The sequence below is a fragment of the Calidris pugnax genome, unplaced genomic scaffold (genome assembly GCF_001431845.1).
Source record: "Calidris pugnax isolate Ruff unplaced genomic scaffold, ASM143184v1 scaffold41, whole genome shotgun sequence".
In the NCBI taxonomy this organism is placed as follows: Eukaryota; Metazoa; Chordata; class Aves; order Charadriiformes; family Scolopacidae; genus Calidris; species Calidris pugnax.
The window spans coordinates 18,635,098-18,656,616 of record NW_015094509.1 but is presented as its reverse complement, the minus strand read 5'-3'; the positions used below and the strand labels follow the sequence as shown (position 1 = coordinate 18,656,616).

The window sequence follows — 21,519 nt, the reverse complement described above, 5'->3', positions numbered from 1 at the left end:
CCCCCCAAGTAACTGACCCAACTGATCCTTGAAACAGCAGCACTTTAGCCATTGATGCTGAATCCACTGTGAAGAGGGCTGGACTGTGTATTCCTGCATTAAAAATATTCAGGGCTATTACAACCAGAATATAAAAGAAAAATTCAAGATGGAAAAAGATAAGATGTCTTTTGGGCAATGCAGGGAAAGAATTCTAATTCTTTGTTAAGTGTCCATAGACATTTAAAAATTATTACATGTCTTTCATAGTTGTTCTGGGTAGAGAAGGCAGCGTGTGTTGTGCTTTGCAGATTGGTCAGCATCAGCACACCATGGTGTGAGCAAGTCCATTGCAGAACCAAATCCTTTCCTTACTTGCATGTGGTGCAACTCTGCTGATATCCCTTTTATTAAAGCCCAGCTGGTGGCAAATAGTAATGAAATCAACTGTGACAGCTCATATACACCCTCTGTTTGGACATCAGTCTAATCCAGCTCCCAAGAAACAAGTAACTACATCACTTTTACCACCATAAGTTGAAAGTCAGCAATTGTTAATACAGCAGGTACCTGACAGTGAGGAGTCTGAGACTTTACATAGAAAAATTCCACTTGATTGCCAAATAGCACTGGCTTGGTAAAATTGCTTTCACCTCTGTTTAGGTGGATAAAATGAAGGTAGTTCTTCAGTGTATGCTGGGGAATTCATTGCAAGCCTAAAGTCTCTCTATGAAATATTTTCCTTGCAGACTAAACCCAAAGTTTCCACTGCTTAATTTTAATGTGTTTTGTTCCTGGTTCATCTCCTGATGCTGCATGTAGAATTGAAAAAGAACCTTGACAGGGTTTTTTGACTTATTTTATAACAAAACCTACAACTATTTAAATGTGATCGCTGATTGTGTTACTTTAAATCCACCCTTATGCTGGAAAGGCTCCTGTGTTTGTATGCTCAGAAATCAACAAAATTACTTACCACAGTTTCATGTGCAGACAGTGATGGAAGAGATGGAATGAGCAGTTTGGCCCTTGCCCCCTTTTTAAGTGTGCAATCAGTGGCAGAGTGTTTTGTTCCTGGCTATGCCGGTGCAAAATCAAAGTAACATGATGGACTCAAGTAACTCTGGCTCCAGCTTATCATTAACTTCAAGGGATTTACTCCCCACTTTAATCAGTGACTGAATGCATAATCTGACCCGAGAAAAGTCAGAAAGTGTAAATCAGTGCCTCATTTGGTCCTGAGCCAATGCTTGTGGGAGAAGTTCTTTCAAGAGATTTGATAAAAGGTATTTCTCAGATAATGAACACTCCTACAGAAAGAGGCCTTATCAAATGTGGAATGAGTATGGTCTACCAAACATTTGCTTTCAACTTCTTCTGATCCTCTGTAAAGTAAAGGCTCTGGAAGATGCAGTGAGGGAGGGAATTTTGGCCTCCTACATACAAGGTTATGGCATTTGGAGGCTACGGGTTTTGTGTCACCCTCGTGTTCTGCAGGTGGAGAAGGGGATGCTGGAAACACTCCTCGGCTCAGTGGGACTCTTTGAGGAGGAGAGAGAAAATAACTCTTTTATTATAAGGTTTGCCAAATGATCTCTGAGAAAATGTGATATCATTCATATGCATTGCCAAACTGGAGAGATGCCGCGCATCTTGGCAGCCATCTAGAACTAACATATAATTCCTTTGGGTTGGTATGGGCTTTATCAGAAGCAGCTCCATATGCAGTATTTACATAACTGTGGCGGAGTGTGAGAATAAACACAGCTGTGGCATTGCCCTAAATATTTCAATTCAGTGGGGAATTAAGGGAACTTTATCACTGAACTGCAGATAAACAGAAGTCAGTAAGCGGTGGTCAGTTTAGCCAAGGAAGAAATCAAAGCTACAATGGCTGGACTGCTGCAAACATTTAAGTGCTTTAGTGTTGGAGTTTACTAAGGTCAATGGTATTTTTTTGCTTTTCAAAAAATATGGAAATACCATCAGTCAGCTGTTACACAAAAAGCATCATCCAAATGGACTGATGAGTCAAAGCACTGTAGGCTGAAAGGCAGAAAGGGGAAGAGTTTATAGGGATGCAGGGCTTTCAGCACATGATGCAGTTGGAGCCCATGGGTTTCCAGGAAGATTCTAAGTTTCTGTTAGTATCTTTGCCCCAAATGACTGCGGAGATGGAAGTCCTGGATCTTGAGCAGGAATCTGGAAGCCTGGTTTCTTAAAGGTAGTTTAGTGCTCAGACCTTATAGAACTTTAGTGCCCAGATCGGTAGCAGAGTCCAGGCAGTTGAACACTTAGACACTTGGCCTTATGGTATGAATAAAAAAGGTGCCCTACCTAGCAGCTTGCACAGGAATGATGCTTGCAGTTATATTCCTCAGGCTGGAGCAGCGGATAAAAGGATTCAGTTTCAGACCCGTCAATGCAGCATTTATTCCCATTCTGAACTTACTTTTGAGAAGTGTAGCAGTATTGTCCAATCTTCCTGTCACTCAGCAGAGGGAATGAAGATGACTTTCTGCAGTTGTTAGTGCATCACCATCAAACGTTGATGACTGACAAGCAGCAGTCCCCAAAATAGCCCCATTAGAAGTCACCGGAGCCCCTCAGGATGATATTTTAAGATTGTTTTTGCAAGCATGGCCCAGTATGTGTGTGTGCATATGTATGTTAGAATATATACATTGATATCACAGTAAATTGTGTATATATTAGAATATATGTAGTTTAGAACCGCTTAAACAGAATGGCTAAGAGCTAACTAAATGTTTGTTCTTTTAGAGAACAGAACTCTTGTAGAAATACTCAATTAGCCACCATCAAGGGAAATACACTTTGGTGAAGGCCCAAGTAGCAAAATACTTGTTTGCATGTTAATCTACTTGCTTTAAGTAAGAACTTAAGTGAATTCTAAATTGGAAGGAAGTGAGCTGTCATTTGGAAGCTTGTTCAGTTCTAGATAATTTATTTTTAAACAAAAGCCTGCTACAACTCTAACTCAAGAAGAAATGAGACATGCTTGCTGCTGTTTCTTTGCAACTGAAAAAGCAGCGCATTCTTCTGTGTCTTTATCGTCCTTGTTCAGCATTTTGTTTACTGCATGATAGGCGGTTACTCTGGAGGTGGGAGTTCCCTTATAGAAACCACAGGCTTTGTTAAGAGCATTGTTTCACACAATCCATACAGTGCATTAACATTTTTCAAAACCAGCACAATACTGCTGTGCTGTCCAGATATTTTTTTCTCTTTAAAAGATACATTAAAATGAAAGTTAGAGTGCAGAAAATACTCAGTTCTTCTCCTGGCTTGTTCCCTGGCTCATCTGGATTATGCACCTTTCCACTTTTTGGGTGGTGGAACAGGGATGCTGTCACTGGCCTAATTTGTAAAATGCTGTCAGATCTCCTGCCATAAAGTGCTCTGTAAGTATTAAGCAATGTTTCACCAATTACCACAATATACTTTGAAAATCCAAGCCTGTATAGTTTGTTTCCATTGATAGCTGCTTACAGGAACAAGTTCAAACTCAAGTTCATATGGCAGCTGCATAGCAGTGTTTCTCATGGAAAGACAGACCAGTGTGTGGTAGTAACCATCATTAGTCAGAAATGGCTAAATCATAACTGTCAGGGAGATGCCTTTTTTTCACAGTGCAGAAAAAATGAGTGTGATTGGGGACATGCATATACAAACATATTTTTCTTATTCACCACACCTGCATAATCTGACACAATTTTCTTTTCAATACCTGAGATTGAATCCTCAGTGCATCCTGGAGCAGCTAAATAAGAGCCTCTATTTTCAGACAGTGCTAAGCTCCAGCAGCTTTTCTGAAGAAACACGTGTTATTATGTTGCCTCGGTGCTTTCTGAAAAATCAACCCACTTTTTAAGCTATCCAAACAGTGATTTAGGACCCTGAACAGTTCAGCTGCTGAGTTTGGAAAATCATGACCTTTTCTATCTTTAGAGCCGTGTCTACGTGGAGACCTCCCCTTCCCAAAATGGACAAACACGAGGTCAGCGGTCCTCGCTCTCCCAGCCCCACAGAGCAGCGCAGATCAAGTCACCTTCTGTTCTGGATTCTGCTCTGGTTTAACCAATTAATTAAAAACTCTTAATTGTTAGCTAAGCTCCAAATTGCAGGATTTTGTAATTGCGTAACAAATATTTGTATTACAGTACTGTCTTGAACCTCAACCTGAATAAATTCCACTGAACTAATTACTTTCCTGCTACAGAAAGGAGTCGTTGTGTGTCCCAGAGATCAGGCAACAATACACAGGACAGAAGTACGTGCTTAGGCTCAGATTCCAGGTCAGATTCATTTGGGTAATGTTCAGGGGCAATCACTGTATGTGTATAATGAAAAAGCACAACTGTGATGCAGAGTTGAGGGATGGGCAATGACTAGGGCTTGGTTTTATAATCACCATATAAAGATAAACCAGACTACTACTTAGTGGGTTATTTAACAAATGTTCAAGTAAAAGTGGCCCACAAAGCTATAAAGAGCACACAAAGCCCCACCAGTAACTAATAACTTCACTGAGAACAGAACTGAAATAGCTGTAGCTGCCTCTCAAAGCATTTTTGTTGTTATTAACAAAGGTGTTGGCACAGGTCCCATAACCATGATGGACAGGATTCGTTTTCTTGAAAACTGTTCATCTGTGCTTTTCAAACCACGGTGGTGGAGTGGAAGCCCACAGGATGGTCGTGTAAGCATGTGTTTTGGGAAAAAAACCCAACACGTTTCTGTCCAGAGGAGTTTGGAAAACTATAGAAGATGCCTGCCAGCAGCAATCATAGGGTTGCGGTTAGTACTTCCTTGCTGCTGCTGTTAGTAGGATCTAAATGGAGCATTAAGAATGTTGGTAACTCCTGGATAAGGCCAATTGCAGCAGTCTTCTGGTTAATGCTTAGTGGTGTCACTGAAACCACAGTGCAATCCTAAGAGAACTCCTCCATTTGGGTTGAGGGTGGTTTTCATTTAGCTCTGCATGTGTAAAATAAACACCTTGAGAAACCCTGGGCATGCTATGATTGCCAGCTAAAGAAGGTAGCAACTTATCCCAGCTTCTCTGCAGTCATCTCACGGGCAGTTCCGGGTGGTTGCCGTGTCAGTGAATGTTAATGGGGAAACGTTCCTCTCGCCTTTATATTTGAAACTCATATTGACATGCTAGATGTGGGGTTGCATCAGCATTGGCAAATCCCTTTCTCAAGGATTTTACCATAATGTCTATGCAGACCTGGCTTCAGTTAAGATAATCCTACCGTATTCAAGTGTAAAGGTAAGTTTTTAGTGCTAAGTCTTGATATTCGTATCCTTCTTTTTAACTCATTGCTAACACTAAGCTAAATTAAACTGCCTAACGATATTTGAGTGAACATAATGTTTCCCCCCCTCAATTTTTCTAGGCTGATTGAAGTTCATTCACCTGATGCCAAGCACACCGTGGTGCTCAGGAGTAAGGATTCAGCTACAGCCCAGGCCTGGTTCAATGCCATCCACTCCAGTGTCAATGAGCTCATCCCCCGGGTGATTGCAGAGGTCAGAGACCAGCTCGGAAAAACAGGGATTGCTGGAAGTCGAGAGATTAGGCATCTAGGCTGGCTTGCAGAAAAGGTAATGAAAACATTCTTATTTTCGTTTTTAAGCAGTGTCTTTTTTGATTATTCTTTCTTCCTGAATTCAGCCTCTTCTGGAAGTGAAGAGGCTAAATGAGGTTCTGGGGTTTGATTTAGCTTTCCACGGAGATCTTTCTTTTCTTAATGTGGCGTGCAACACCAAAAACTGGAAGGTCCCCTGCGCCTTTGCTTCTGTACAACAATTAGCAAAGACTTTCCTGGGAAATGAAAAGTCTTGTGATCTGTCAAGCTCAGGCATGGGACATGAGTCACAAAAACTGACACCAGCCTCGAGCTCCCCTGCTGTTATGTCTCCTGCTCACGTATATGAGATGTCACCTTCCCACTCCCAGCCTGGGAAGTAACCGGTTCCTTGGTCCTTGATCCACCCCTCTGCTATGCCTGGCCCCAAGAGCTGGGCATGGTCTGGAGTGTGAGTTAGCATCTCCACTGCACCTGGGAGCTTGTTCTCTAGTTGTAAGCTTGCATTTGAGCTGATCTTCGTAGAAGGCCGAGCTTGCAATTGCAACTTTTACCCCATGTCTTGCACAGTTTGAGTCTCAAAGTAATTTATCCCACAGGGGAAAGCAGGTGTTAGCTGGAAAGTAGTTTGGGACCTATTGACCTTTGGAAAGCCAACCCAGAAATGCATAGGGATAGTATCAGTATGAGGTGATCTGGTATCGAATCAGTAGTCTCAGAATTTGTTTTAGGCACTGTACCAACTGCTAAGTGTGGATTTGCTATGGTACAGTGTTAGAATTGTGCCCAGAAATAGTCAGTCCACACCGCTTGTAGTGAGGCAAAAATTGCAAAACCTTTCAGGCAGATTTGGTACATTTTCCTGTCCCTCCCTCTGCAGAGTGGGGAGGACAGCACAGCTCTGTGGCTTAGTGCTGTAGAAAATGTAAAAACTGGGTGGAATAATTTGAGGTTAAAACACCAAAGCATTGGTAAGTAAATTTTAAAAGTATTAAACTGTACAGGCGTGAGGTCTCTAATCTTGTTTTCCCTTTTGTATCCTTCTCTATAAACTTATGAAAAACTGAATATAAGAGGCTTTTTCTGTTGCAAAACACTGTTCTCTGAAGGGGTAACTGCTCTGTAGCAGATCATGTAGACCTTATATGTAAAATAATCACGGGTTATTTTAAGCAGACCCATGGAACACTTCTGGTTTATGAATTTCCTCTCCTTACAGTTAATACACAATATCCCATTAACACAAAACTGGAAGGTCCCCTGCGCCTTTGCTTCTGTACAACAATTAGCAAAGACTTTCCTGGGAAATGAAAAGTCTTGTGATCTGTCAAGCTCAGGCATGGGACATGAGTCACAAAAACTGACACCAGCCTCGAGCTCCCCTGCTGTTATGTCTCCTGCTCACGTATATGAGATGTCACCTTCCCACTCCCAGCCTGGGAAGTAACCGGTTCCTTGGTCCTTGATCCACCCCTCTGCTATGCCTGGCCCCAAGAGCTGGGCATGGTCTGGAGTGTGAGTTAGCATCTCCACTGCACCTGGGAGCTTGTTCTCTAGTTGTAAGCTTGCATTTGAGCTGATCTTCGTAGAAGGCCGAGCTTGCAATTGCAACTTTTACCCCATGTCTTGCACAGTTTGAGTCTCAAAGTAATTTATCCCACAGGGGAAAGCAGGTGTTAGCTGGAAAGTAGTTTGGGACCTATTGACCTTTGGAAAGCCAACCCAGAAATGCATAGGGATAGTATCAGTATGAGGTGATCTGGTATCGAATCAGTAGTCTCAGAATTTGTTTTAGGCACTGTACCAACTGCTAAGTGTGGATTTGCTATGGTACAGTGTTAGAATTGTGCCCAGAAATAGTCAGTCCACACCGCTTGTAGTGAGGCAAAAATTGCAAAACCTTTCAGGCAGATTTGGTACATTTTCCTGTCCCTCCCTCTGCAGAGTGGGGAGGACAGCACAGCTCTGTGGCTTAGTGCTGTAGAAAATGTAAAAACTGGGTGGAATAATTTGAGGTTAAAACACCAAAGCATTGGTAAGTAAATTTTAAAAGTATTAAACTGTACAGGCGTGAGGTCTCTAATCTTGTTTTCCCTTTTGTATCCTTCTCTATAAACTTATGAAAAACTGAATATAAGAGGCTTTTTCTGTTGCAAAACACTGTTCTCTGAAGGGGTAACTGCTCTGTAGCAGATCATGTAGACCTTATATGTAAAATAATCACGGGTTATTTTAAGCAGACCCATGGAACACTTCTGGTTTATGAATTTCCTCTCCTTACAGTTAATACACAATATCCCATTAACACACTTCTTTTGCCTCATTATTTTTTTTTTTTCCTTATGGACTGAGATCTTATTTCATGCTGCTCATTATGGACATCAGGTTCAAGATCCTGCTGAATTTAGTGGTGAAACTTGTGTTGCTTTTAATAGGACCAGGCTTTGGCTCTGTGCACGTTCCAGTGTATTTACAGCGGCTGTCATCAAGAATTAGCCTTGAAAGATTTGCATGACTTTGTTACCCAATAGTCAACATGTTTTTTTTCACTAAACTAACCGTCCAGAGCTCTGCAATAGTTATGAAGTGAGGTCAAAAGTTTCCAGCATCTTCTCATATTGGAGATCTGTTGAAAAGTAGAGGAAAATCACTACATATGGTAAAAAGCAATGTGAAATTGCTTTTATTTTGTTACTGGACTGTGGGCTGTAACGACTGGGTGAAAGAAAGATAACCTGCAGGGTGGGAGAGGAAGGCATATATACTGTATGTATGCAAACTGTGTATATACTGTTTCAGAGGAGGTGTTCGAGGCAGCCAGGTGAGGTGCTGACCACCCGGTGTTTCCCAGGTGCTCCTTGTGCAAAACCTGGGTTTGCCAGTGGGGAGAGATTAAATTCTGCAGTGATTTTTGGAAACACACCAGGAATATGAGCTTTCTTCTCCTGGGGTGAACTTCCTTACCACATCCACTACTGGTTGGTTTCTAAACGACGGAGTATAGAAAGCGATCTCATTATTAGTAGCCACAAAATAAAACATATGCCTTGTATTCCTCCTAATATTACCATTAATTTTTTTTGTCTGTGATATTTTGTGACATATCTTCCTATTTTTTCCATGGATTGCAGTGGGAAGAAATTTGAGCTCTGTTTTGCAAAGCATCTTAGACTGTAACTTTTAAGACAGGTTTTATGGCATTGCAGTATGTTACTTACGTAGCACATCCTTACAGTGAATTCTCAGCAAAATGGAATGACGCTGTGAGATGAATTCCTCTGCTTGTTTGGGGAATGCAAAATGTAATCCCATAGAAATTTCTCTGTAATTTGCTGTGATTACTCTCTGCTTTCATTAAGCTATTTCCTGGTTTGACATTTTTTATATGTCTGCTCTAAACTTAGCTCTAAACTTCAACCTTTATGGTACTACAAAAATAGATTCATTAGCAGAGCCTCCCTCAGGTGGGTAGCATTAAAATAAATGGTAGGTTATCTAAGGTACTATGCTAACAGGATTCTTCTACCTTCACTGAAACTTCCCTGTGAAGACAGCCCTTTGTGGTCTTCAGCACAAAACATCCATCCTGTAGGCCCACCATCAGGTCCCCAGCTGTGCCGCGGGGTGGGCAGTGAGGGTCGGTCAGCAAGTAAAGCAAAGAGCTTTGCATCCCTTTAAGAAAGCAAACAATCACTGTGGCATTATTATAGGTGAGGAGAAAAACAGCCAGAAGCAATCATTAGAGATGCCATATTCCCTCTTTTATTAAGGCACTAACTTTGTCCTGACCTTGACCTCATGGCAAGGGTTTCTGAAGCTGGCCAAGGATTAGGGAGTTACATTAGTCGCCAGCGTCCTAAAACTTTTCTGTAACTAAAAGAAATGTCAAGTACCAGTTTGTAACGAAGTGTGTGTGCTCCCCATCACCTTTTCTTTCTTGTATTTGTCCTTTCACTTCAGTAATCCCTGTGGGATTAACAAGCATGCTAAACGGGAGGGAACAGCTGCATGTGCATTTTAATCTTTTCAGGTCTTTCCTTTTACTAATGCTCCCTGTAGAGATAATTTTAGTGACCAAAGACAAAAAAAGAAGTTAGTAATGACATCCTAACTGAGGAGCTTTTTCCATGTGTGTGTTAATTGTCCCTCTTCTTTCCAGGAATCCTTTCAATCCTTGTAGAAATGTCTTTTCCAACTCTTGTTTTTCCCTGCTGTTTTATAGTTCCGCACATCCTGTGCGTAGAGGAGCTGAAACAGGCACCCCTGCTTTTTTTCTCCTCACGTTTATCCACCTACCATTGAGTTCCTTCATGAGGAGCAAATTCGTCTCTAGTGCTGGAGAGCTGAACACTGAGGAAGTGGTAGTTTATTTTATCCCTTTGTAATGTCTGTTCCAATAGACCGAGATATCGTTGGCAAAAGCTTTATCTACATTTTTGCCTCTTTAATACAAGCACAAAAAGGTGTTCTGGCAAAACGGGTTTTGCAAAGGTAGCTTTTGCCAATTCAGCACTTGGCCACACAGGCAAAAGCATGAGTGGTTTCAGGGGAAGCTGAAGCTGTAGCCAGGCGCCAGGCTTGTAGCTTGGTCAGTTAAAAAAGAAAACTTAAATGAAACCCCGAGCTCTGCCTCTCTCCCTGTCCTCACTGTGCCAGTGACACTTTAAATGTAGGCTTTGAGGAAAGAAAAAGTGCTTCTGCATCCAGAGACTGTTCTCTTTTCTGGATGTCAAATGTCTTACAGGCAGTTGGCTTCTTAAAATTATCTCAAAGCTCCTTTGAGAAACTTTTAAAAATAGGATTTGCTGCAAGTTTTCTTTTATAACGTTAATATTTGAAGCTGCAGAAAAAGTGCCCTTATGGGCTTTTCTCACTTAGGTCTTAACCTCAGGTTCCTGTTCACGTTGCTCTTCCTGCCCAAAGCAAGTGTGTTGCTGCTCCCACAAAATCTGGTCTGGGGATCAGAGGGGAGAAAACACCCAGTATTGGAGGGGAAATAACCAAGGCGGCATAGTGAATTGGAGTTGTTTTTCAGCTCCTGACACTATCTCCGAAATGAAAAGTGTGTTAATATATTACAGGCTGTTGAGTCTCCTCCAACCTTAGATAACCGTATCATTGTGTTAGAGCTGAAGTGCGAGGCATGTCACAGCAGAGTGATCTTCTTCGGTATCGAGCCGTATATTGCAGTATTGTATCTATCTTCCTGCTCTCACTCTAATTCAGAGGAGGGACTGATAACAGCAAGATTGTGAGCCATGCAAGCTGTCCAAACAAGATTTAGGCAAATTACATGAGAGTATATTTGAGGGTTGTGGGGTTTTTTCCCCCAGTAGGAAATGAAAACCTTTCTGCTATACCATTTCCTTTGGAAGTACGTTCACTAGTTTGCACAAGTAGACAGCACATTGTTATTCTCATCACAGATAAATGAGTTTTCAACGAATGGGAATGAAGCTTCAGTCTTAAAATTTTATATAGTTTCCAAATTATAAAAGTAAGCTTAAAATGTCTTTGCACAAGAAAACCATCAGCCCATCACATAGTTAAAATATTGTGCCTTTCTTTAACATTGTGAATATCTGATTTTAACCACCTTCCTGTGAAGCACAGCAGCTGCTAGGAAGCATTTTGAAAACCCGGGCATGGCCGTTTCCATAGTTGGGGCTGCTGCCATCCCCCTTAGCTCTCCCAGCTCTTCCATCACGGTGGTGGTGGCAGTGCTTGTCTGACCCTGAGCCAGATCAGATAGGTATGACAGTAGAAAACTTATTACTTTTGGGTGGGGTAGCATTAGCTTTCTGCAGGTTTTATGGCAAATACAAATCCCGGTGAAAGAGAAGTAGTGAGAGGCTGTGGCAGAGAGGCAGGGACTGGGAACAGGGCTGCCTCATTAGGCAGTGTATAACTCTTCGTCTGGGCAAGCTGCCTCATCCGGCTGCACAGGCTGAACCTGCGGCACATTGAGGAATAAAACTCGGGTTGTGCTGATCCCTGGGTCTGTGTTCTGGCCCTGGAAGGTATCTGTGCGTGCTTAGGCTTGACACTGCAGCGAGTTTTGGGTTGTACTGTGTCTTAACCCTCAGTGCAAATCAGCGTATGGTTTAACCAGATAAATAATTGCTAGAAACATGGGTGTTTGCTAAAAGAACGATTACCCAAATGCCTAATTTCTTTGCAAGGAAATTACATTCCTGTCGGGTGGTCTCCTTTGCAATTTCTAGTCTCTAGAGGGTTTGGGGGTTTTTGTTGTTCTTTTCTTTCAGTCTCTGGTTTCTTTACTAATTACAGAGGCATGTTTGGAATTACTACCCATCTATCATGCCCAGGAAGAAGAGAAAGGTAATTTGGTCCTGGCCTCCTGTTTTGAGTGGTTAGAGGACCCGATTTCTCATCTTGATTATTTACAGTTGGTCATAATAAATTTGATCTGACCTTTTGGAGATTACACATACCTCAAATCAGAAAATCTTTTGTGCATCCTAAATTAGAAATTGTACTTTTAAGTGCCAGCTAATTACTTGCTGTGGAGCACTTACATCCAAATGAAAAGTCCTGGTTTTGCCCTGTGTCACTTAGCCTTGCAGTTTATTAATTCCCGAACTTATTTGTTTGCTTTGTAAAACACCAAAACAGAGTGCTTAATTACATTAACAGTCTCCATTATCTGGGATAACGATCAGCCTGTACTTAGGAAAGACGTAAACCTGAAATAGCATAAAGAGTAATTTCCTCTCCCAGCTTCAGCGAGGTTCCTCCACAGGCTACTTTTTTCAGCAGCAACATTGTTCTCTTCTTGCTTTAGGTGCCTTCAGCAAATGGATACATTAAGGAAAACTCTGGCTGAAAACAGCCATTTCATTCACGACACAGTTTTAAAGGCTTTGCCAGTTTTTGTCCATAACATATGTGCTATTTCTTCCCATTCCAATGAGAACCGAGAAAATGATCAATCTAAATCAGGCAGAAGTGCTCAGTGCAAGGGGATTGGAAAGAAGAATAAGTGTAAATAAATAATGAAAAATTATAGGACTATGATGGTAAGTGCATGAAGGACCTGAGCTGAAAAGTCTGTATTTCTGCATTACAGTTTGGTTGTAGTGAAGGAAAAGCCCTCTATAATTATGGGGCACAGTTAAATAGTGAGTGAGTGCCTTTGTGCCTGTGGTAGCCTTCAGGTGTTAAATTATTCTTGCAGAAATTGAGCCGAAAGGTAAAGTTGTGTAAATGATGTAAACGGGCCCCGCATGTCCCCTCGCCCTTCCCACAAAGATTGTGTTAGTTCTGGCTGGATCCCAGCAGAGGTAATCACACCCTGCCTGCTCTCCCTCAGTTTCGATCTAACCATCCTAACAACTGTCTTAACTTTTTAAATAAAATACAGCGTATTGCTGTTGCTGTTCCTGTGAGTACTAGGAATGACAGGAAAGTTCCTTTTTAATGTCATCCCACTGTGGAGTTTTATTTAACATCTGTCTTCCTGCGTCGGGAGGAATTGTGAGGCAGGAGATGTGACGACTCCTCTGGCAGCTGTGCCTGTGTGGGCAGGGGGGGACATGGAGCACAGGTGGGATCCATGTGGTGGCCCATGGCTCTCTTGCAAGAGGGACCTCTGCAGATATCCTGCTGACAAACCTGGGACAGGGTTTGAGAGGGGAAATGATGGGCTGTAGCTTGGAAGGAGGAACGGATGCCGAAAGGAAAGAGGGGGAGTTCCCTACCCCTCTGGGGGGTAGGAGCTGTTGCTCTGGTTCCTCTGTGGTGGCTGTGGGAGCCTGTCCTGAGAACCAGCTGCAGCTGCCATGCCATGGATGCTTAACTCTTTCTTCTACATAACCTGAACCTGAACTGCTGCTTGGCTGGGTTGGGCTAGATTTTGCTGGAGAATAACTTTCTAGATTTTGGTAGATGAGGGATTTTCCTCCTAGATCTTGCTAAATTTTCAGGATATTGAGCCTCTTCATCTGTTGCCTTGGCAGCTGCAGTTGGTTCTGACCAAAAGGGTCTACCTCCCTTACATACGTGCTGGGTCAGCTCACCTTTTGGGACTTTGCGGGTTTGAAAGCCCAGGTTTGAATGTATTTGCAGTCAAGTTCAGTTGTAAAACTTGTAAAAAAAAATCAGGAAAGATACAGGTATGATGTGAAGGAAGGTTTTGATACCCTTCCTTCAAAAGCACGTGAAAGGCCTCCTTTTTTTCTCTCAGCCTCTGTCAGTAAATATTGTAAGAAAGATAGTGAAGGAATTGGAGGCAGTGATTCTCCTTGGTTTTCAAATGTGATTTAAATGCAACATGAGCATTAATAAAACACATGTTGCATAAGGAAGCAGAGACCTTTACTGAACCCATATCCATCCCTGCCACCAGTGAGGAGCAAGGGTTCCCTTCCCAATTAATGCGAGGGGCACTGAGAAAGACAGTGTTTTGCAAGAGCTATGCCCTTGCACTGTGTCTGTTTGCTCATTTGTCTGCATTTTTCTACTTACTGGCTGCATGTAAGAAGTTTGAAAGGAAATGGATTGTCTACCTTAGAAAATCTCAGATTTTCCAAGCATTAAGTTCCTGTCCAGCTGCATTTTCTCTGTTCGAAGTTACCTTGTTCTCATTTTCTAGTTTTTCCTCCTGAAGTTAAAAATCACCTTCAGGGGAATGGAGGGGCCCATTAGGCTCTGCCCACTATGAATTCCTCTCACCCCAGGCATCAGGGTTTGTTTTTTTTTCTAGTACAACAATACTTCCATTTCAGCTTTTTTATTAAGGGCATGAATAAATAGATGAGAAAGCAGCAGAATAGACCATAAAACCCCCCTCTTCTCTCTGCCCTGCAGCCCTTCTCCCCCCAGGACCCCCAGCTGATCCCTGTGGAGAAAACTCCTGGCAAAATCGGAGTCATTCCTAGTAAAAATGCCTTAATTTAGAAGAGAGAACATTTAGAGAACATTCCTCTTCCCCCCCCAGTCTTTTCTGCATGGAATTGCCCCATCCTGCTCACCCACTCAGCTTGCAATCAGAGGTGTGTAGTTTATTCCCTCAAGTACTTTTGGGACAGATGAGCTGGTTAATGTTTGAGGGGTGTTGCGGAAGAGCAGAGTATCGCTTCTGGAACAAGCAGAAGCAATATATGCCTTGTATCCTATTTTGCCAAACAAATGTTTACAGAGAAAAATAAACAGATTTTCTAAAAATACCTTGAGAAGAAGCTGTGCTCTCTGTTGGAAAGAGGGATTGACCTTTAGAAGAATAGGAGAGTTTAAAAAAATAGTGGAGAGGGAAGAGTTACATGCATTATAATTTTCAGTGTGGCAAGATGTTTACTCAATGCAGACTCTACAAATCCAGTCCAAATTTAATCCTCAACCTCTGTTTATGTAATAGGTTCCTAAGGCTATTAATGCCAGCCTTTTACCTTATTATTGTATTCTGTAAAAATAAAATTATACCCATAATACCGTGACAGACTTTACAAAAATGTGCCATTAGACAATCATATTGCAACACGACAACTCTGGAGACTGCAGGGTAGTATTTCGTGTACAGCTTAATTGTTGTATCAATAGCATTTTCAGCACCCTTGGTTACTGAGAAAAAAGAACATGATGATACCATATGTAAAATAGCATATACTGGTTTCAGGGCCTGAGTGTGGCAAAGGTGCTTGAATTATGAGCAAAATCCTCGTAAGAACTGTGCTTGAAACAAATCCATGGTTGAAAAGGTTTCTCATATTATTCCTCTCCCACTCTTAAACTAGTGTCTGTTTTATTTTAGTTATTTTAAGAAAGGAAATGTTTTGACACCAGAGTTTTAACTAAAAGAAATAATAGTGCTGATTAAAAAAAAAAAAAGCTTTTATTCCCTTCCCCCAGATCCTTCAGTTCTGAAGATTTAGTTCTGCCTGCAGAGTGATCCTCTCTGCTTAACTGGACAGTAATTGATAGTGCGCATCAAGATAATTAGTCTAACGAGTCTCCTAAACCCCAAGCCCCACAGCTACCTTTAAGCTCCCCATTGTCTTTACTGTAACGTAAATAAAAGCTTTAGGAAAGGACTGGAAAAAAAAAAAAAAAGGAATAGTGAGGGAGCCTGCTTGCCCTCTCCAAGGGGTTTCCTCTTCTTGTTTTTAATAAGGCCCATATTAGTTGTCATTTGTACCTTCCCTGATGAATAGTTTGGAAGAAAAGCTTTCTCTGTGCACAGCAAAATTTGTGCCAAGTTGCTGACCTTTGCTTTTGGTGAGACCTCATTTGAGTCTCAGTCCCAAGCCCAAACATATTGTTGGATCAATCATGTTGATTTTTGGCTCTGATAGTAATGTGCAGCTAATGAGTTGTACGGTGTACACATTAACCTCAGACCCAACAGCACTAATGCCAGGCACGTAGCAAAATCGCGCTGGGGCTGCAGGAAAGACATACAGTGCTGGCATCTTAATAGAAGGAGACAATTAAAAACGGCAGAGCAGTATCACAGGTTCACTGCTTGTGGGATGTAGGATTTAATCAAGGCAGGAAAAACAAACTGTCTTGTGTCTGTTCGGAAAAAAAAAAATGTCAAGACTATAAAGGTGCTTTATGAACTGTGAAATAGAGAGGAAAGCCTGAATGTTTAAACAGTAAGATAATGATTTTACTACCAAAAGGGAATCTGCTTTGGGAAACAGCCATTGACTAACATTAGATTTAACCTTGTCAGGGATTACCACCTAATGATTATCATGGCATTCCAAGGAATTTGAGAGCATTGCTGTACTTTTTTTTTTATTAATAGATATTTTATTTAGCAATCCTTCAGCAAAGTTCTCCTGTCCTCAACAAGTAAAAGGTCCTAGGACCAATTGTTCAATTACCAGAACCATCACTGTTCTGGAAGCAGCTGTTTCTGATCACTTCCAAAAGGAACACTTCCTTTGAAGGGCCAGATTTTGATCTCATTTACAATTTTAAATCTAGGGAGAGACATAATCTTATTGATCATCCCCGTGGAGAGATGGACAAAAATCCCGTCATGCACGATATCTTTCTCCTGGCTGTTTTCCTTGCTTGAAGGATTAGAAAGGGAAGGAAGAGTTGCACAATGACTAAATAAGAAAGCAACATTTTCAGTTGTAATGTAAGCTCTAAACAGCCAGCTTCAGGGGACAGAGAAATAGAGACAGAACAAACGTGATTTCTGCAGGTCACACACAGTTTTATGTCCTCCTCTTTGTGCAATGAAAACTGATCAATAAGGCTGGAGGACCATTACTGCTTCAAACAGAAAATCAAGTGACATCAAAAGGAAAAACCCAAAGTACATAGAGATGCAATCTTTGGTGTTTGCATTAGGCTTTGGATGCAAGATAGAAAAAACAGCTTGATGTGTAACAGGACAGGATGAGAAGGGGGGTCAGTGGATACGAGAGTCCAAAACAGGATCTTCTGGAAGAGCAAAGCTCCTTAAATGTATGAGAAACTGCTCCATCTTTGCATCGTTCCTGCTAGAGTTCCCTACCAGGAGTCGGCACATGCAGCATCACCAAGTCCTGGAGAGGGTGGGCATGAGAGAAGTGAAGTGGTCTCACACTTAGTTAAGGCGTTGGGGACTTGCCCTGTCAGACATACCATAGGTGTTGAGAAACTAGGTACTGTCACAACCACCTGACCTCATGGCAAAACCTGTTGGGATGGCGTTGGATTTTTTCCAGCACTATCATAGCACACAGAAATAATGCAATTTAAATAGAGATGTGCTACACCAACCTTAGTATTAATCACACAATAGTATCCATGGAGAACTCTGCAGTCCATTTTAGAGCTGCTTTTACTGAAATGTCCCATGAAGTCATGGCTTCTTCTGGTCTAATAGTGACGTTAAGTATCTTACTTTTCTAACCCCGTCATGTTATTGGTTTTACTGGTGTATAGCTTAGCCTTTTTTTCCGTAAAGTCAGACAGCAGCAGCAGAGTCACAGGTATTTATGAATGATAGAGGTTACGTTTGTTGGAGATAGGGATCAGAAAAGTCAGAAGAAATTGGTAAAAAAAGGTAGTGCTTAGATCACATGCTGTTATGAAGAGTGAGCTATCTTGTCAGCAAGTACAAAAAAATAAGGTGGTTTAAGTCCAGCAATGTCAGCAAAAGCACACCCATTGTCACCAACTCTTATTGCAAGACTGTTGAGGACCATCTTGGAGATATGGGTAGATACCCTGGAACGTTTTTTTTTAAGTATAGGGATTTTTCCCTCTTCCTTTGGCACAGTGTGCCTGTTTAATAGCCAGGGTATGGACTCTGGAGTGAAAGTGGCTGTTTCTTTGGGTGTACGTAAGGAGAAGAGCACACATATGTGTTCCTGTGTTTGGACCTGCTGCTCCAAGTGACATTGCTATTGACAATCCAGTGACATTGCTGCTGAAGACAAATGGGCTGACAAAAGGTTTTTTAAGACGTTATTTGGATTCCCTGAGTTTCAGGTGCTCGTAGGGTAACTGTAGCCCTGCTGGAAGGAAGCACCTGGCTTTTAATGACTAGACGCTAAGGGTGGTTAGCTATTGTGAAAATTCCTGAAACTGTGTGCACATGTGTTATTGTTGGGGCTTCTTTTATTTATACATTTCTGCTGAGTAGATGCTGCTGTGCAAACATTCATTTGTTGATCTTGTGCTGAAAATAGTTGCAGACATTGGCCAGAGCAGGCTGGGGATGCGTAGTGTGACTATAGCTGCTTTTGTGTGCTTCATACTGGAAATGTCAGTGATGTTTATGGAAACTGGTCTAAAAAGTTCACTTTGAGGAGAAGTCTGCTAGGGAAATAGAAGCTTACCTATTTGTTTATGGAATGAAAAGCTTGTGCATTATTATGAAAAGAAGTAAAGAAGTGCTTTATGGTGGTGTCTCTGGCCTCATCTCATCCCGTGAGGCTTTCCGCAGGGGGAAAATACACTTAAACTTTAGGTTTAAACACACACGTGTTCATTCCCCTTAAAAATTATTGCTTATTATTGCTATTTCCCCTAGATTCCTGAATCACAAGGTTAAAGAATACATTAACATTCTCTCAAAATTTCGGAAAGGAGGTTAAAATTTGCATACTCAAAACTGCAGGCAGATGTTCACAAGACAAAGGCAACTGGAAGAGATGGAAGAAGTTATTGGCAGCAGAGGTGTTGCAAAGAGGAGCAGCGTGGGGAGGGATGGCACAGCTGCATGGGCAGTGTGGGAACCTTTCATGTGACAGGTTTTTTTGAGGACCCTTGTTTGTGTGTTTATTGGGAGAGCTGGTTATTGAGGAGAAGCTGACTTGCTGTTGGTTTCTTGCTTTGTTGGTGCAACAGTTTGGAAGGAGAAAGAGAGCAGCACTCATTCTGCTGGTGATTGTTGTGGTTAATAACATAATATAAATAATTATGTTTGTATGAGAGAGAGAGCCTAAGGAATAGCCAAACAAGGAATGCCCTGGTGCAAGACTGCAGTATAAACAGTACCAACAGGAGCAGACCCTGCTCCAGACTCTAACCATCTGAGTACCCAAGGTAGAGAATGGAGGAAACATGGAACCATGCATCAGACATTGTCCTTCTGCTGTGACTTTGTTCCTGCGAGACAAAAGCCAAATGGACGAGTGCAGAAAAACAAATAGAGCTTTGGAGAAGGGAAGAGTAGGACAGCACTGGAAGAGACTGGGAGATGAAACTGAGCTATGGGAGCCTGCGGGAAGGTGACAGTGGAAGGAGCAGCCCAACTATGAGCTGCAGAGACCGTTGGGCACAGATAGGTGTGCTAACTGTTGAGCGGTCTGAAAGGTGTTGAAAAATCCCCTATTGGCAAAAATAAAACCAGCCTCGCTGAACCTTTCATAACCCTATAAGATTAATTCTTCACAGCTGCAAGAAGAGCTCTCAAAGAGAGGAATTTTAGCTTTTCTGTCTTCTTTCACTTCAGATTGGACAGAGGGGCTGTTTGCACTCGTCAAAGGTCATGTGCATCATCAGTTTCCATTAGCCTGAACATGTCAAGTAAAACTTCAGTCTTTAGGCCCTTCAAATAACTTGAAACAGCTGCTTGGATGTTTGCAAACACACAGAGAAGGAATGGGTTGTGGTTATAGGATTGCATCCAAGCGAGCGAACAGTTAGGAGGAGCCAACCACTAACTGATACTGGTTAGGCACCTGTAGCCCAGCATGGGGTTCAAAGTTTTGGAAACATCAGCGTTGCAGGCTGCTTTGCTGAAACATGAAATATTGGAACACTGGTCTCAGAGATAACATAGATCTCACATTGCTATTTTTCTAGGAAAGCAAATACCCACCGTGTTGTGTTGTGTCAGCCCCAGAGGTTATCTGTTTAGTGCCCAGGCTTCAGCAGCAGGTTATGAAGGTTATGTGGATGTGTGGATAACAGCAAAGGAAGTTTGCTCTAGATCTCCTCATTCCCTTCCCCTTCTATCACTCTGCAGTTCTTCCCTGGGATTGCCCCTCACTGATTGCCCCTTCCTATGATTTTGGCTGGGTCATCTGGGGATGCATGCTGTCTGAGGATGTGCTTTCAAATAAACGGTGCTTTTAAAGGGGTGCTGGTTATATGCATGAAAATGTGGTAATAGCTAGCTTGATTTCCATCTGGTGTAATTTATGAGTAAATCCATTGACGTCAGTAGAATTGAACAGATATAAATATAATTGAAGTCAAGTCCTATATTTTTAAGGTTAAGCCTAGAAAACGCTGTAACTTACTCTCCCACATACGCTTTCTTTTCTCTTTTGAACCCTGCCACAAATATGAATGTCTTAATTGGGATTTAATCTATTTCTGCCCAGTTTAATCAAAGATCTGTCAGTAAAGAATTTTATGAGATGCAGAGGTGAAGCCCTGCTGACCTCCTCCCTATCTTTAGAAAAATCTCGCTGGCTGCTGGTTCTGAAAAACCTCGGCAGCAGTTGTTCTTTTTTCCCTTGGTCAGTTATGTCAAGCAGCGTGTCTGTAGCTATGTTTAGTTCTGAGCACAAACATGAGGCAGAAATGGAAGCTTTTTGGCAAGCAAAGAACATGATTTTCAGCTCATTTGCACAGAATGGTGGTAATTAATAGATTGTTTTCTGACAAATAGTTAATTGTGCCTGACTGTTTTCCATGTGGCTAAGGAAATAAAAAAGCCAATGAGGACATAGAATTTAAAAATTCAGAAATTTCGGTATGAAACCATTGGTATGATATCAAATCCCATTTGCTGTACTTCTAAATGAGTTATATGAATATTTGCATATGACAATGTTACTGAAGTACATGGTTTCCTCTTTTTTTTGTGTATGGTTTTATACTGGTGTTACTCAACTGAGTTACTTCAGATTTTTTACAGTATATGTGAGAAGTTTAGGCCAGTACAAACTACAAAAGAGATCTCAGAGAAGAGCCAAATCTTTGTGTTCATAGTAGGAATAAAGCCAGAGGAAGTAATTTTTAAAATTTCTCTGTGACTTCAGTGCACATACATAAACACCGGGGCTAGAATTAGGCGTAGTGGCTTTGATAATATTCATACGTACTTGTCCTCCTGGGGTTTTCACTTTCTTGTAGTGCAGAAGTAATACCAGCTCTGTGCTGGTTGTGTTACCGCAGCTCTTACTGTAAGTGGCTGGCACTTGCTGGCTGGGGTGATTTATTAGCCCACAGCAGGAAAGAGTCTTCCATTGATGAAATCAGTTGGTTCATGAGATCGTATATCTCTTGTGCCAAAAATCATTTCTCTTTGGATATGTGATGTGTTTGTTAAGAGATGTAAAAGTCTAATGCCGTTACCAGGAAGTTCTTTATTAAATTATGGATTTCAGGAATAATTCTTAAATATGAAACCTTAGTTTCCCACTTGGCCCCAGGGAGATAACCTATAGCATGCAATCTGTTTATACTAGCTTTGGAAATTACTCCTCCAAAGTGTCTCTTCTAG

At 41.7% G+C, this 21,519-nt stretch overlaps 1 protein-coding gene across 1 annotated transcript in view; it reads left to right on the top strand.

Annotated features, from left to right (window-relative positions):
- The window catches only part of SNTB1 (syntrophin, beta 1 (dystrophin-associated protein A1, 59kDa, basic component 1)), a 114,880-nt gene that overhangs the window by 67,443 nt on the left and 25,918 nt on the right, over positions 1-21,519 (top strand). Inside the window, exon 3 of the mRNA XM_014965524.1 lies at positions 5,403-5,610. Coding sequence (XP_014821010.1) covers positions 5,403-5,610 — 208 coding nt within the window. The remainder of the gene's footprint in view (positions 1-5,402; positions 5,611-21,519) is intronic.